At 34.9% G+C, this 15884-nt stretch overlaps 1 protein-coding gene across 5 annotated transcripts in view; it reads left to right on the forward strand.

Annotated features, from left to right (window-relative positions):
* Positions 1-15274, forward strand: part of C9orf72 (C9orf72-SMCR8 complex subunit) — a 25604-nt gene extending 10330 nt beyond the window's left edge. For all 5 annotated transcript variants that reach the window (XM_039225123.1, XM_039225122.1, XM_039225121.1 and 2 more), the window contains 8 exons: positions 1153-1248; positions 2011-2075; positions 4209-4281; positions 6115-6231; positions 9662-9897; positions 12046-12103; positions 13172-13281; positions 13405-15274. In XM_039225123.1, the coding sequence (XP_039081054.1) occupies positions 1153-1248; positions 2011-2075; positions 4209-4281; positions 6115-6231; positions 9662-9897; positions 12046-12103; positions 13172-13281; positions 13405-13591 (942 nt within the window). In that variant the 3' untranslated portion in view covers positions 13592-15274. The remainder of the gene's footprint in view (positions 1-1152; positions 1249-2010; positions 2076-4208; positions 4282-6114; positions 6232-9661; positions 9898-12045; positions 12104-13171; positions 13282-13404) is intronic.
* The last annotated feature ends 610 nt before the right edge of the window (positions 15275-15884 follow it).

The following is a 15884-nucleotide window of genomic DNA, read 5'->3' on the forward strand; positions in this document are numbered from 1 at the left end:
TTTATGCTTGGTTTTCCTCATTTTTATTTTATTTTTTATTTTTTTAAAATGTTTTATTTATTTTTAGGAGAGAGAGAGAGAGAGAGACAGCGTGAGCAGGGTAGGGTCAGAGAGAGAGGGAGCCACAGACTGAAACAGGCTCCAGGCTCTGAGCTGGCAGTCAGCACAGAGCCTGACGCGGGGCCTGAAACCATGAACCACAAGATCATGACCTAAGCGAAAGTCGGACGCTCAACCGACTAAGCCACCCAGGCGCCCCGGTTTTCCTCATTTTTAAATATAAAATGCATCAGTGACCTTTAATTAACAAGAGTTTTTTTTATCTCAAATATCAAAGGAACTCCTTTCTGAAGTTGGCATGACAATTTAATTATTATCTGTAACAGTAAATGATAAGCCAATGATTCCACTCTTACTAAAGAAAATCATTCCTAGAAGAATGAATATGAGTTTTAAATAGGACGTACATCCTTTAGAAATGGTTTGGAATAGTAGACATGTTTGGGGCTGTGTTCTAACATGTTACTACTGAGTGTTTCTCTTAAAGGGTGTCATTCTTGGCTTTCAGTTCTTAATATTGCCCTGTTTATCCTATACAGGTTTTCCCTGCTATCCAAAAGTAGAGTGTTCCTTCCTATAGAACCTTTCATACACTGCAATGGCCATAAAGTGAAGAAGCAGTTACCATTAATTTATATGGAAAAGTTGCTTGGGCATTCCCAGCCCCAAAACATAACCCTCTTACGCATCTCTGATATCCAGAACGCATCCTGCTAACGAATGCACAAAATAAATCAAGACAAAGCACAGATGCTCACACAGTCCAAAACTAAGGAGGCTTGATGCTGAGCTGCCTCGTGTAGTCCCCAGGGAAGGAGCTTTGCAGGGCCTCTCCTGCCCTCAGCGTATGTGCTGCTTCTCAGAGGGGTTCATTGCAAAACAAGTGCTCAGCACTTTTTAGCTTTTCCCCTTTAGTGTGTGTGTGAAAGCAAAAATCCTCTTTGGATTTCTTTTGGCTACTGAAAACAGGTACTAGTGTAGGTCTTTCGTAAAAGCAAAGTGGTGTAACTCAAACTTTTGAAAAGCAGGGGATACCTTCATTGTGTGATGTTTCTTTTTTTTTTTTTTGCTTCATTTTGCTTTTTTGTACAGGGTCAGAGTATTATTCCTATGCTTACTGGCGAAGTAATCCCTGTAATGGAGCTGCTTTCATCTATGAAATCACACAGTGTTCCTGAAGAAATAGATGTAAGCCATGACTTTTATTATTAAATAGCAACACTGGTACCTTACCTCTGATCAATTCTCTTGAGTTCTATTACTGTTATGCATATTAGTAGCATTCCAATTTTACTAGTGTGCATTCTTTGTCATATATGCTATTCCTATGAAGTATTAGCCACTTTCATAAAAACATGCATATAATCCTGAGTTTTATGGCCAAAAAGAGATTTTTTTTGGTCAGGGATAGTTGCGACAGAATTACACATATTTAGTTTATTTCACCAATTTTGTATTTCTTAGAGGTGGGAGAATTCCAGACCTTGTAGGAGCAGTCAGTATTCAATGTAGTACCTTCGGTAACAAAGCAGTGTACAAGTCAGTGGTGGTTAACACAAGTTTACTTTTGTTCCTTAATCTAGTCTTCTTAATCACATGTTGACATTTTGAATCACACACTAAGCACATGTAGAAAAACCTTTAGGAAACTTTTCTTGTTTCTCTCTGACTTTGTCATTAAGATTTGTCTTCTGATTCTGACAGCAGAGAAGAGGAAGTTGTTCTCTGAAAAATTGTTGTTTAACCTGCCTGACGAGTTTTCACATTTGTTCTTCTGAAAGTTTATAGAAGCGTCTGCAGATTGTTTTATTGGGATTCTTGATGCCTAGAAATGAGGGCAATGTGTTCTATTGGACCGAGACTTCAGAAAACTTGTATATGTAAGAGTGTTATTTCACTGCTGTATTATAGCCAGAATAACTTTTTTTTTTTGTGTGTGGTGCATTTTAGATAGCTGATACAGTTCTCAATGATGATGACATTGGTGACAGTTGTCATGAAGGCTTCCTTCTCAAGTAAGAATTGTGTTTCCTTTCATAAAAGATGGATAAAGCACTTAGAACTCTTATGCTCACCAATGAGATGATTTGGAAGGAAGAAAGTAATAGAATAGCTACCCAAATTATTCTAGGAACAGTGTTGCATATTTGAAGTATTACTTAGCTTTGTGTTCTTTTTGCATGTTACATGTCTGTGATATATTTGATGTTACTCTTTCTAATATTGAAAGAAGCTGAGTTTCCATAGCGCCTGACAAGAAATCTTATTCTCTTATTTGGTTCTGGTGTCTTGGTTTACTTCTCATTAAATCTGAAACTAAGAATAAAAGGGAGTTCTTGGACCCATTGCCAGTATTGCAGGAGTTCCTCATACCAACAAACAATGCTTTAGATACCAAGTGGGTCCTACAATGTAATTCAGTTCTGGCACTTTCTGCCTGGAGATAATGTCAGATTCTCAGATTAGGAGTTCAATCCCAGAGGATTGTGCCCCACCCACCCTTCAGACACTAGTCACAAGCCCAAGTTTTTACCTGTGCTTCTGACTGGCTATAGATTTGAGATCCCAACCACTCCTTCCTTGGACTTCAGACACCTGGATCTTACCTGTTCTCACCAACTGGGTATAAATCAGAAGTTCCTATGACCCCCTCCTTGGGTTCCATTAATTTCCTAGAGCAGCTCACAGAACTCAGAGAAACATTTTATTTATTGGATTACTAGTTTATTATAAAGGATAGAATCTAAGATAAACTGAATGTCCATATGGAAGAGATGCATAGGATAAGGTTTGGAGAAAGGGTCAAGAGCTTTCATACTATCTCTGAGCACACCATTGTCCCCACATCTCCACATGTTCACCAGCCCAGAAGCTCTCCACACCTCTTCCTTTTGGGTTTTTATGGAGGCTTCGTTACATAGGCATGATTGATCAAATCATTGGGCATTGGTGATTACTTCCAGCCCCTCTCCCCTACCCAGAAGTCAGAGGGAGGAACTGAAAGTTCTAATCTTCAGTGGTTGGCTCCATTGGCAATCAGCCCTCATCCTTAGATGTTTTCCAAAAGTCGCCCCATTAACATTACAAAAGGCATCTTGATCTTTTTCTGCACTTAGGAAATTCTAAGTGTTTTGGGAGCTGTGAGACAGGAAATGTGGATAAAGACCAAATACATATTTCTTACAAATCACAATATCACAGAACCCTTATGAATTAGGTTGAATTGTGGATGGACCTAGGTTATTTAGGCCTAGAAAAGAAAATTATTTGTATTTTTACTGATCCTTTCCATCTTATAGTAGATTTTAGAGTGTGGACTCTAAAACCAGACTTCCAGGGTTATTGCTGTGTATAAGCTGGGGCAAGATACCTAAAGTCTCTGTGCCCCCATCTCCTCATCTGTAAAATGGGAATAATAGTAGCATCTACATCATAGGATTATTATAAGAATTGAGTGAGATAAATCATAGTAAGCACTTAAAACAGTGCCCAGAATGTATAAGCACGTAACAGCTAAAAGCTAACATTTTCTACTTCTGTCTCTTCTAAGGAAAATGTTCGTGACAATAGTATCAGCCAACATTTATCCCTCTACTAAGTGAGCTGTCTGCACTTAGAATCTCATTTTCTACCTCAGTGATTCTTTACTATTGTAGATTACTGTAAAATCTTACTTTGTTTTTCATGAGAAATGAAAGGATAAAATATTTGCTTTCATGTCCATAGTCTTTTTCCTTAGGTTCGTGATGGAAACTCAGAGGCGTGAGTGTTTTGAACCTGGAAGCATTACATAATATGAATCAGAAACACTTTAATCCTCCTTCTGCTCACTGTCACCAGTCATATCCTAGTTTTTAATCCCATTTGTCTTTAAGTAAATCACTTAACCTCTTGACATCTCAGTTTCTTTCATTATAAAATGGTGACATTTTACTAACTGGGTTTTAAGTTCAAATGGGTGAATCTGTCTGAAAGGCCTATGGAAAATATAAAAGTACTATGGAAATAAAAGTTGGCAATTTTACCTACAGCTTTGTCATTGATCATGTAAAGCTAGTCTGTTACTTGAAGTTCACTTGCCCTTTTTTGTTTAGTTTGTGAAATTGTTTTACAGCCAATGTTTTTCATCTTTTTTCTCCACCTTGCAGTGCCATTAGCTCACACTTGCAGACCTGCGGCTGTTCTGTTGTAGTAGGTAGCAGTGCAGAAAAAGTAAATAAGGTAACTTATTTTATAATCCAGCAAATAATCTCACTTCTTAATACTGCTAACCTATTATGGATTGTGCTTTAAAAGTTAGGTTGCAGTCAAGCCAAATTACTGTGACACCCTGTGCAGAAGTAAATTGAAATAAACTGTTTAAAGAGGAAATCATTTATCAGTTTCATTTTGATAATTCATTTGATATAATTCTCAGTATTGTATAAATGGTTTTGAGAATTTCATTAAAATAAGGTATTTTAAAAAAACATTTGTCTTCTATTTTCTGATGTCACTTTTAAGAAATATGAAGATAATCATGTACTTGTGATACTAACTCCAAAGAAATGTTATCTAATTATTTGTTTTGATTTCTTATCTTATTTTCTTACTAAATCTGTTTCTTTTAGGGACCTACTGCTGTTCAATGGTTAGCGGAAGTTATGTTTTACTCAGTAATGTCTGCGACCACTTCCTTCAGTGCTATATGAGTTAATAAAGAATTAATGAAGTTACCTTTCCAAACATTAGGCACTAAACTAAGGGATTTTGTACTTTTCTGCACTGACTGTTAACTAGAAAGAAATATATTGTACATAAGTATCAATTTAAGCAAACCTGATTTTTCTTTTTATATTTTACACAGGAAATGTGTTAGGAATGATTATTTCCTTGAAAATATATTTGTAATGTTTTTCTCTAGATAGCTACCCTGTATGCTTGCATGACGCTTAATTTATCAAAATTAACATTTTTCCATACATCCATTTATGAGAGGTTAGTGCATCTATTATTATCTAGTATTATCATGAGAGGTTAGTACACCTGTGTTATTATGCTGGTCTAGCGATTTATTATTACATCTGTTACCCCAAGAAGGCAGTTTTCCCTCTGTGTCAACCAGAACCTTCAGGTTTCACAGAAGGACTTCCCAGTAGCTTTCTGGAAAAAGAAGCTCTGTGGTTGGGGCCCTGTGTATTTTAAAACATTTTTTTTTCATTGCACATCCTCTTCTGGAGTAATCACTTCTCTTTTATCTTTTTAATTTGAGAAAAAGGCTGCCATCACTCTATATTGAAAGCCACTACTTTAAAATATAAAAACTCTGAGACAGTCTGAATCCCAACATACTTAACATAGCTTTTTACTTTTCCTAATAGAGCTATAGATCAAATCCTGTTAGAATTCCAGATTTCTAGACTCCAACCAGTGGCTTGCTTATTTTAAATCAAATTTGATAGAATTGTCATTCACTTGAAGGATTTGGACACTCCTGATATTGATTAGAATGGGATTTTACATGTGGAACTACTCAACAGAAGCTATAATTCTGCCTAATTTAACTGCATTTAGTTTTCTTGTCCAAAATTGTTTATTTCTTTTGTTGAAAAATACTTGCTGCTGGGTGGAGGTGGAATTAATAGTTATATTAAGTCATTAGTTTGTACTGAAATGTAAAGGTTCCATGATCAATTATATATATATATACATACATATTATGTATATATACATATATATACATACATATTATTTATATATATATAATAATTGGATAAAGTATGCATGTTATATCAATCACCCAGAAAGTCACAATATATATTCCAATGCTAAAGGTTTTGAGATATCATATAGTACATTTACCACTATTTCCCAAGCTTACTTGACCACAGAATTCCTATTTTAAGCAACAAATATTATGTCCCATGGACTACTCCTGGTGACTAAGGAATGCTTTTTTCTCAGGATGTATTTTATTGACAGTAATGGCTGAAGTTCCTATTCACATTTCTTTCATAAGCATACCAATGGCCTTTTAATTTCCTATTTTAATGCTAATTTTTTTTTTTTTTACAGATAGTAAGAACATTATGCCTTTTTCTGACTCCAGCAGAGAGAAAATGTTCCAGATTATGTGAAGCAGAATCCTCATTTAAATATGAGTCAGGGCTCTTTGTACAAGGCCTGCTAAAGGTATAGTTTCCATTTGTCACAAGTGAAAGCAACTTTGTAAAATCATTTTTGACACTCTTTATAAATGTACTTTAAATATTAGCATGCCATGCATCTCATGTTTATATGCCAAGGAGCTGATCCTATACACAAGTCTGAGCACAGTATATGTCTTACATATTTATAAGTATGAGTGAAACAGCTTAGAATATCTTTGCGTGTGTGTGTCTGTTTGGTTTCCTATAGCTGCCTGTCTAGCCCCAGGATTATTTGTTGATTATTTGAATCTGGGGTGCATGGGTGGCTCAGTTGGTTAAACATCTAACTTTCGCTCTAGTCATGATCACATGGTTCGTGAGTTTGAGCCCCTCATTGGGCTCTGTGCTGACAGCTCAGAGCCAGGAGCCTGCTTCAGATTCTGTGTCTCCCTTTCTCTCCTCCCCTTCAGTACTTGCTCTCTCTCTCTCTCTCTCTCTCAAAAGTAAATAAAACATTAAAAAAAATGTGTGGCTGAATCAGATTGCACATCTAAAATAGGTACTTTTTTTCTGAAAAGGATTTGAATTTTTGTGTTAGCATTTTTGTTTATGTATTGTATTCATTTATTTAAAAAAATTTAAAGCTGCTTCCTGTCTTCAGCATTGTATATAGGATTTGAACAATATGTATATATGTATTCACATGTATATAGTTTTAAATTATTTTACATTTTTCTTTTATTTATTTTTCTTTTTAATTCCAGTATAGTTACCATACAGCATTATACTCATTTTAGTTATACAGTATAGTGTTCCAGTAATTCTTTACATTCAGTGTTTTATCATGGTAAATGTACTCTTAATCCCCATCACCTATTTTACCCATCCTCCCACCCCCCCTCCAATAACCATCAGTTTGTTCTCTATAGTTAAGAATCTGTTTTTTGGTTTGTCTGGATTTTTTTTTGTTAACTTGTTTTGTTTCTTAAATTCCACAGATGGGTGAAATCATATGGTACTTGTCTATCTCTGACTATTTGAGTCCGCTTTTCAAGGAGCAAGGCAGATAAATGTAAATTAGCAATTATTTTCAATAATTACAGGGAAGACAGTTACTTTATTGAATCTATCATTGATGTTTCAATTACAGTCAGAAGATGTAAGAAGGTAGATTGCCTAATGGTTATGTGATTCTCATAGTGAATGCTTTCTTGAGGATCTATACATAGCAAAATGAAACAAAACTTATTAAAAGTTTGGCAAATAAAAATCATATTCAGCTTTTGCATTTTTAATAGTGTGCATGCTGTGAGCTCAGAATAATACAGAAAATACTTAAGGGAAACTTATTTCCAATTTGAATTGTACAGATCTGAAAATTAGAACTTCTTTTTATCAAAGGCATAATAAGGCACTTAGTACTTTTTTTCTCAGTACCTTCTCATTTAATTATGTACTTTTATCCCTAAAAGGGACCTATACCAGATGTGATGAGGAAAGCTTGAAACTATAATCTAATGAAAAATACTTAAGAGTTTTCCATATAAGTATAAATTGTTAAGCCTTTCAGAAATGCTGGAACATTATTTGTCAAGAGCCTTAAAGATGTTCAAAGATTGGGGTGGCTGCCCTCCTACACTGTTGGTGGGAATGTAAACTGGTACAACCCCTCTGGAAAACAGTGTGGAGATTCCTCAGGAAACTAACAATAGAACTCCCCTATGACCCAGCAATAGCACTGCTAGGAATTTACCCAAGGGATACAGAAATGCTGAAGCATAGGAGCACATGTACCCCAATGTTCATAGCAGCACTCTCAACAATAGCAAAAACATGGAAAGAGCCTAAGTGTCCATCAACGGACAAATAGATCAAGAAGATGTGGTTTATCTATACCATGGAATACTACATGGCAATGAGAAACAAGAAATCTGGCCATATGTAGCAACATGGATGGACCTTGAGGGTGTTATGCTGAGCGAAATAAGTCAGGCAGAGAAGGACAAATATCATATGTATGCACATATAGGAGGATTAGGAGGAACTTAAAAGAGGAACAAGAGGGAGAAGAAGGGGTGAAATGGTGGGGGAAAGGGAGAGAGGCAAACCATGAGAGACTCTTGAATGCTGACAAAAACTGAGGACTGATGGATGTCGGGGGAAGGGGGGGATGGGCATGGAGGAGAGCACTTGGGATGAGCACTGAGTGTTATGTGGAAACTAATTTGACAATAAACTATTTGTAAAAAAAAAAAGATTGGGATGCCTGGTTGGCTTAGTCATTTGAGTGTGTGACTCTTGATTTCAACTTAGGTCAGGATCCCAGGGTTGTGGGATGAAGCCCTGTATCCAGTTCCACACTGAGCATGGATCCTGCTTAAGATTCTCTCTGTCTTTACCTCTGCTGCTCCCCATTCATGTGCATGCATGCGTACATACGTTCTCCCTCTCTCTGTCTCTCTAAAATAAAAGATAAATACAGATGTTCAGAGACTTAATTTACTATTTATGCTTCTAGAAATCCATCCTAGGGAAGCAATTATATAAGGAGAAAGATTTACTTATGAAAGTGTTTATTACAGGGGCACCTGGGTAGCTCAGTTGGTTAAGCGTCCGACTTCGGCTCAGGTCATGATCTCACAGTTGGTGGTTCAAGCCCCACGTCGCTCTGTGCCAACGGCTAGCTCAGAGCCTGGAGCCTGCTTCGGATTCTGTGTCTCCTTCTGACCCTCCCCATTCACGCAGCCTGTCTCTCTCTCACTCTCAGAAATAAATAAAACATTAAAAAAAAAAAAGTGTTTATTACAGCATTATGAGTGAAAAATTTAAAATAACTTTTATATTGTATTTGTAATATATACTACAATGCTTCATACACAGTAGATACTTGTCACATAGCAGTTGACTACCCAACTGACAATACTTGGAAAGAAGCACATTTTTTTACTTACAAAAATATATATATATATTCATTGGGATTTAAAAGGACATGAGGAATAATCAAGAAAGAAATAAAAGTTTACTCGTAATCTCATAATCTAATGAATAACCACCATTAATATTTGGCATCTATCTTTGTGGTCTTTTTTTCTTCTGTATGTATCTTTTTACATAGTTTTCTGCCCCTATCCCCACTTATTTCAACCTCCTTTTTCCATAATACATTGTGAACATCTTTCTGTGTCAACACAAATTGATAACTTCATTTGTTCTACAAATTCATTTTTAGCAGCTAAAAATAAGCCATTTTTATTTACTCAGTTCTCTTTGGAAGCTTACTTATTTTCTAGTGTTTTAACTATTTAAGCCAGTGCGTTAGTGCACACATCACTAAAACTTTGTATACAATCATGCCTAATTTCCTAGGATAAACTTCTAGAGATGGATTTGTGTAAGCCTGTTTTTCTTATTAAAAAATAATTCTTCATGTCTTTTGGCATATAAGACATTAAACTTTCTTTTCATTATGACAGGATTCAACTGGAAGCTTTGTGCTCCCGTTCCGTCAAGTCATGTACGCTCCCTATCCCACCACACACATAGATGTGGACGTCAACACTGTCAAGCAGATGCCACCATGTCACGAGCACATTTACAATCAGCGTAGATACATGAGATCTGAGCTGACAGCATTCTGGAGGGCCACTTCAGAAGAAGACATGGCTCAGGATACGATCATCTATACAGATGAAAGCTTCACTCCTGATTTGTATGTAATGTATTGTTGTTAAACGGTATCATGCAATAGTATCTTCTGTGAGTAGAAGCAAAACAAGTCTGTGTTTGAAAGAACTATTACTAAGAGAATTATGCTTGAAGAAATAATTTGATTAATCATGACTTTTTTTCTTAAATGTCTGTTTTTCTAAATCTTACTATGTTTTGCATAGAGAGATTAGATTAGTCCTTAAAAGTAAATGTTTAAGTATTCATTTAACAAATATATATTGAGGCCCTAGGCACAGTAATAGGTGCAAAGGCTAATAGTGACTAACTGGGGCACCTGCGTGGTTCAATCGGTTAAGCCGCCGACTCTTGATTTAGGCTCAGGTCATGATCTCAACGGTTTGTGGGATTGAGCCCTGACTCGCTCTGCACTGACAGCACAGAGTCTGCTTGGGATTCTCTCCTTCTCTCTCTCTTTCTCTCTACCTCCCTCTCTGCCTCACCCCAGCTCACACTCTCTTTCAAAATAAATAAACTTTAGAAAGAAAAGAAATTGGTCAAAATCGGAATTCCAGGTGATGACCATGTTTTCAAGTATTGGGAATTTTGGTACATGTATAGTAGTTCACAAAATTAATTTGTGCTTTCAGGCATTTTCTTCCTAACTAAAGTGTTTAGTATTTTTTCCACTTTATTTCTTTGGTTACCTCAGAACTCCTTTTTTGTGGAATTTAGTGAATTTTAGAATGGATTTACCATGTAGTATTTTTATGTTTTTAGAGAAAGTATGTGTATACTTTTAACTTTTCTTACTCAGTTTAGTCACTTATATTTGATTGCCTCACTGATTAGCCATCTAGTCTTAAGATAAAAAAAAAGTCATGAATTTTTAAAATTTGTTGACAATTCTGAGTAAATATTCTGAGCATAAAATGAGCCAAAAATGATACTTTCTCTATCATTAGATTGTGTATTCTTTTATAATTATAGGTATATTGTACTTTTTAGTTTTCTTTAAGCAATATTATTTAATTTTAAGATATTTTTAATTTTATTTTTTTTTATACAAATAGTTTATTGTCAAATTAGTTTCCACATAAGATATTTTTAATTTTAAAACTAATACCACTCACTGCCACTACATGAAAAATCAGTCACTGGGAATAATTCTTTTTTAACATTTGCTTCATCTGATTTACTTAAGACTGAGACAGTCCATGAAACAAGTATATTCAGAACACTAGGCTTAAATAATTTAGGCTTATTCTCTCTCCAGACCCAGAAAAAGGGGTGCTGTTACTACTAAATTGGCCACCAGTTAGACAGCCAGTAATCAGGAAATGCTGATTTTTTTTTTTTTTTTAGATTTCCTTCTGAATTTCATTCTTCTGTAATTTGTTGGTATACCCATCTCCTAATCTAGGAAATTTTAGGTACTTTCCTATTTATCTATGCACACACACCTCTTGGCCAGTCTTATCAGTTCAGTGATGATCCCTACTATTTCAGTTAAAAATTGCTTACCTTATGGTGAGTTAGATATATATTATCTGAAGTGTTCATTAATGTTTTTGTTTCTTACTTATTACCAAGTAGCTGATACTGTCCTGGGTAATTGGTTCATAGTACTTGCCTGATGATAGGTTTGTTGATGCAACTCAGTGGTCAAGATGTTCCTTAATCCCATTTGAATGTTTTTAAGCATTCACCCTTTCACCTTTTTCTTCCTGAATAGTGTATTACAAGTTATTATAAACATAAAGTTAACCTTTTATTTTATTTTGGGTTTTGATCTTAGTGATACATTTTATTTTTGTTGCTTTTATTTTTTTTTGACATGGCAAGAATTGGTAATCATATTTATTAATTCTCTGAGGCTCTCAATTTTTATTTATAAGGTAAGGGTACAAAAATAGATTGATAGGTACTTACATGTCTTTCTTGGGACTGCTTATATCTTTAGGAGAAAAATAATTACATACTGGCTTGACAAACTCCAGTAATATACAAGTGTATCCCTGAGTTAAAACGAATATATATTTTATATCTCCAAACACACACCTCTGATTTTTATAAATATGTTTATATATAATATTCCATTTCTAAGAAGTGGAATTTATTGATTAGAGTAAGGAATTTTGGAAAGTAATGTTGTATAGCCATTTCAACATTTGGACTGTTTTCTTTGTAGGAATATTTTTCAAGATGTCTTACACAGAGACACTCTGGTAAAAGCCTTCCTGGATCAGGTAAATGTTAAATCCAAGACTGTGAAAATGAACAGTAGGATGTATTATCTTTTTTAATATATACTACGTTGCCTGTGCTATATACATATCATTGTAGAATTAAGTCACTGTCTTTTTATAGTGTCTCAGGTTTTTCTAAAGTGAAAATGATTTTTCTTTTGAATGGCTAATGGGCATAGGCTATATATTAACAATTAAAGATGCAGTATTCCCCAGGTCAAATAATAAATGTTTTAATTCCAACCACTAACATATAACTCAAGGTGTTTTCTTTCAGGGAGGGAAGGGTGGTTTTTATTTGCCTTAATGGGGCCAAAATGTCTGTAAAACTTAGCATACTTCTACTGAAATAATAACATCTTTTGTCTTTTCTTTTAAAAAATAATCTGCTTAATTAACATATGAAGAAAATTACAGATTACATGGGATTTATTTCTTAACATAACAGAGCTTTGTCATAATATCATTCTGGAGATTAGGCCAGGAAACAAGGTCATAGAACTAGCTTTGAAATAATTAGATCCTTAAGTTAACTCACAATTTTCGAACCAGGTCTGTGTGGTCTGTGACATACTACAAAGTTCAAGGATAATTTGTAGTCACGTAATTAATCCCATGCTTCTTAAGCTGTATAAAATCATTTTATGACTACACATGTACCCTCAACACCCCATGAGTAGAGAGAGAAGAAAATCTTAAAACCATAGTCTATAAGCATGGCTCAACTTCTGAGAGATTGAATTTTATATGGAGATATGGGCAGAAAAAGTTAAGTAACACAACTGGAAGCAAATTACATCATGATTCTTAATAAAGTAAACAGAGATATATTCTGGGGTAGAATGTAAAATTTGAGTCCATTTTCAAAGATAAAATAGAAAACTTCAGAAAAACGTAATGGCCTCTGGATTTAGTACTTCCGGTCTGTTAGGGGCATCACAGGGAATGGCTGTAGAGAGCTGCTCTAATGTGTGTTAGCTGCCAGACATTGTCAACACTGTGATAGAGATATGGTGTATAAGAAAAATTGGAGCAAATTATTTATGGAAATTCTTCATTTTCCTGTAGGTTTTTCATTTGAAGCCTGGTTTATCTCTGAGGAGTACTTTCCTGGCGCAGTTTCTACTTGTCCTTCACAGAAAAGCCTTGACGCTAATAAAATATATAGAAGATGATACGTAAGTAAAACCATATGGAATAAAAACCTTTGTGCATTATGCTTTGTTTTGTTCCTTTTGGATGTTTTCTATATATATTTATGTATTTATATGTAAAAAAATTTTTTTCTTCATTATTTATAGGCAGAAGGGGAAAAAGCCCTTTAAGTCCCTTCGGAACCTGAAGATAGATCTTGATTTAACAGCAGAGGGCGACCTTAACATAATAATGGCTCTAGCTGAGAAAATTAAACCAGGCCTACACTCATTTATCTTTGGAAGACCTTTCTATACTAGTGTACAAGAACGAGATGTTCTAATGACTTTTTAAATGTGTAACTTGTTAAATGTATTTTGTCACCATCATGATTGCTGCTGAAGTAGCTCAGTGGTGTGGGAAACATCATTCCCTTGGGTCATGTCCCAGACTCCTACTTGGCAATGTAGTTAAAGTTAGTTACACTACAGTTGTTACAGGTCTGTCGGGACTTCCGGTACATCATTACAATGGATGCATCTTTTCTTAGGTGTGCTGTCTTGGGGTACAGACTTATGTTTACAATTAGAGTAATGTTCCTGTTATCTTTTAAAGATATAATAATAGGATATGAACTTGACCACAACTACTGTTTTTGAAACTTAACAGTTTATGGTTTACATGTATCAAAGTGAAATCTGAGTTAGTTTTCACAGATATAATACTAGGTGAATTTTCATCTCTTGGTGTTTCTTGGTATGTAAGATTGCTGTAATACTTTTATAATCAGCTGAAAATTAGAGCATCTGAATCATTTCAGTTCCATGAAAGGAAGTTATTTGGAACATAGGTTAAGTTTTTGAAAGAATGTATTGATCAAGCAGATGTTTAATTCAAATTAATTACTAGATCCTACTTTGTAGACGTGGTGGTCCTTAGGGTTCAGTCTGTGTGGTAACGTCACACAGTATGTGTAGTCCCAATTATGGCAAACCAATCAGGGTATTTGTGTGTGTGTGTGTGTGTGTATGTGTGTGTGTGTTGAGCTCTGTCAAAGACAATAGAGGAAATTGGGTTTTATGTTTTAGTAGTTATGCCAACTATTTAAATTAATTTTTATTATTTTTGAGCCAAATTGAGATGTGTACCTCCTGTGCCTTTTTTTTTCCTTGGAAAATATAATTACTTGGAAGAAATTCAAATTACACTAGTCAGTCATTTTTATCTTGTTTTCCTCCTGCATAGTCTTACCCTGATTTGGCAATTGTAACTTCAAGATTATGAAATGTAATGGAGACTAAACTAGTAAGATCCTTTTTCAGGAACAGAGAACAATAACTGGTCCTTTTCCTTCTCAAATTTCTGCCCTTATTTTTGAGGTTGTTGCCATGTCTCTGTCCCTCTGCATCATGTGAGGAAAGCAGGAGAAACTTTACTGATGTGCTATTTTACTAGGTGCTACTTTGGCAGAACTAAGTGGTCAATTTCTTTTGTTTCCTTAATGTGTTTGGACCATTGTGCTAGCTGTAAAATAACTGATTAATATAATTCTGTGCTAGAACAGTTTTGACATAATAGTATACACAAGCATAAAAATTATTTTTATTTAAAACTGTGGAAGTTACACAAAAGGGAAAAATACTTATAAGAAAGGGATAAAAGTGACAGAGCCCCTCTACCGTTGCTCACCAAATTGAACCAAAAGCAACATGTTCTGTTCTGGAACGTCCTAATTGCCTTTCACATCACTAATAAGAAAGGTGTAGACATCTTGATTTTTAGACCCAAATGGAACAAGATGACTGGTGCTCTGTGGTGCACTCGTGAAAGAATACCACCTTATTGTACCCCTTACTCAGTGCTTCTTATATAATTGATTATTAAAGAGTGCTGACCAATTATTTTCTTTTGCTGGTTTATTGTATTGTTATATAGAATGCAAGTTGTACAGTGAAGTAAGTTATTAAAGCATGTGTAAACATTGTTATAGCTCTTTTCTCCTAGATGGAGAACTTTGAATAAACTGTCTTTGAAATATGGTGTCCAACATTTATTTGTTCAGAAAAGCGGTATTATGACAATGAAAGACTGATTGGTTTCCTGTTCAGGTGACATTCTGTATTAAATCTAAATTGTTTTTTTAATTGTTTTCACTTTTGAAAGAAAAGATATTTGAAGGTTCTATAAAATGCTGGAATCTTATGTTGTTTTTTTGTTTAACTTTCTTCTTAACTCCCAGGATTAAATTTTGATTTTTAAAGTTGTGTATTAGTATTTCAAATGTAAAGTAATGCTTGAGTACATTTTTTTTTTAATTTTTAAATTTAAAAAAAATTTTTTAAAGCTGAAGTTATTTCTTCCAGGTGTCCTAAAACACAAGGAATCTAAACCTTGTAATCTGGAAAGCAAATAAGATTGACATTTTTTTAAATTCTTTTTTTTTTTTTTTTTAGTATTTTATTTATTTCTGAGAGAGAAAGAGAGAGAGAGAGACAGCATTAGCAGGGGAGGGTCAGAGAGAGAGGGAGACACAGAATCTGAAACAGGCTCCAGGCTTTGAGCTAGCTGTCAGCACAGAGCCCGACACGGAGCTTGAACCCATGAACTGTGAGATCTGAACTGAGCCCAAGTCACATGTTTAACCGGC

This window comes from Hyaena hyaena, unplaced genomic scaffold (assembly GCF_003009895.1).
Source record: "Hyaena hyaena isolate Hyena2069 unplaced genomic scaffold, ASM300989v1 scaffold_1917, whole genome shotgun sequence".
Classification (NCBI taxonomy): domain Eukaryota; kingdom Metazoa; phylum Chordata; class Mammalia; order Carnivora; family Hyaenidae; genus Hyaena; species Hyaena hyaena.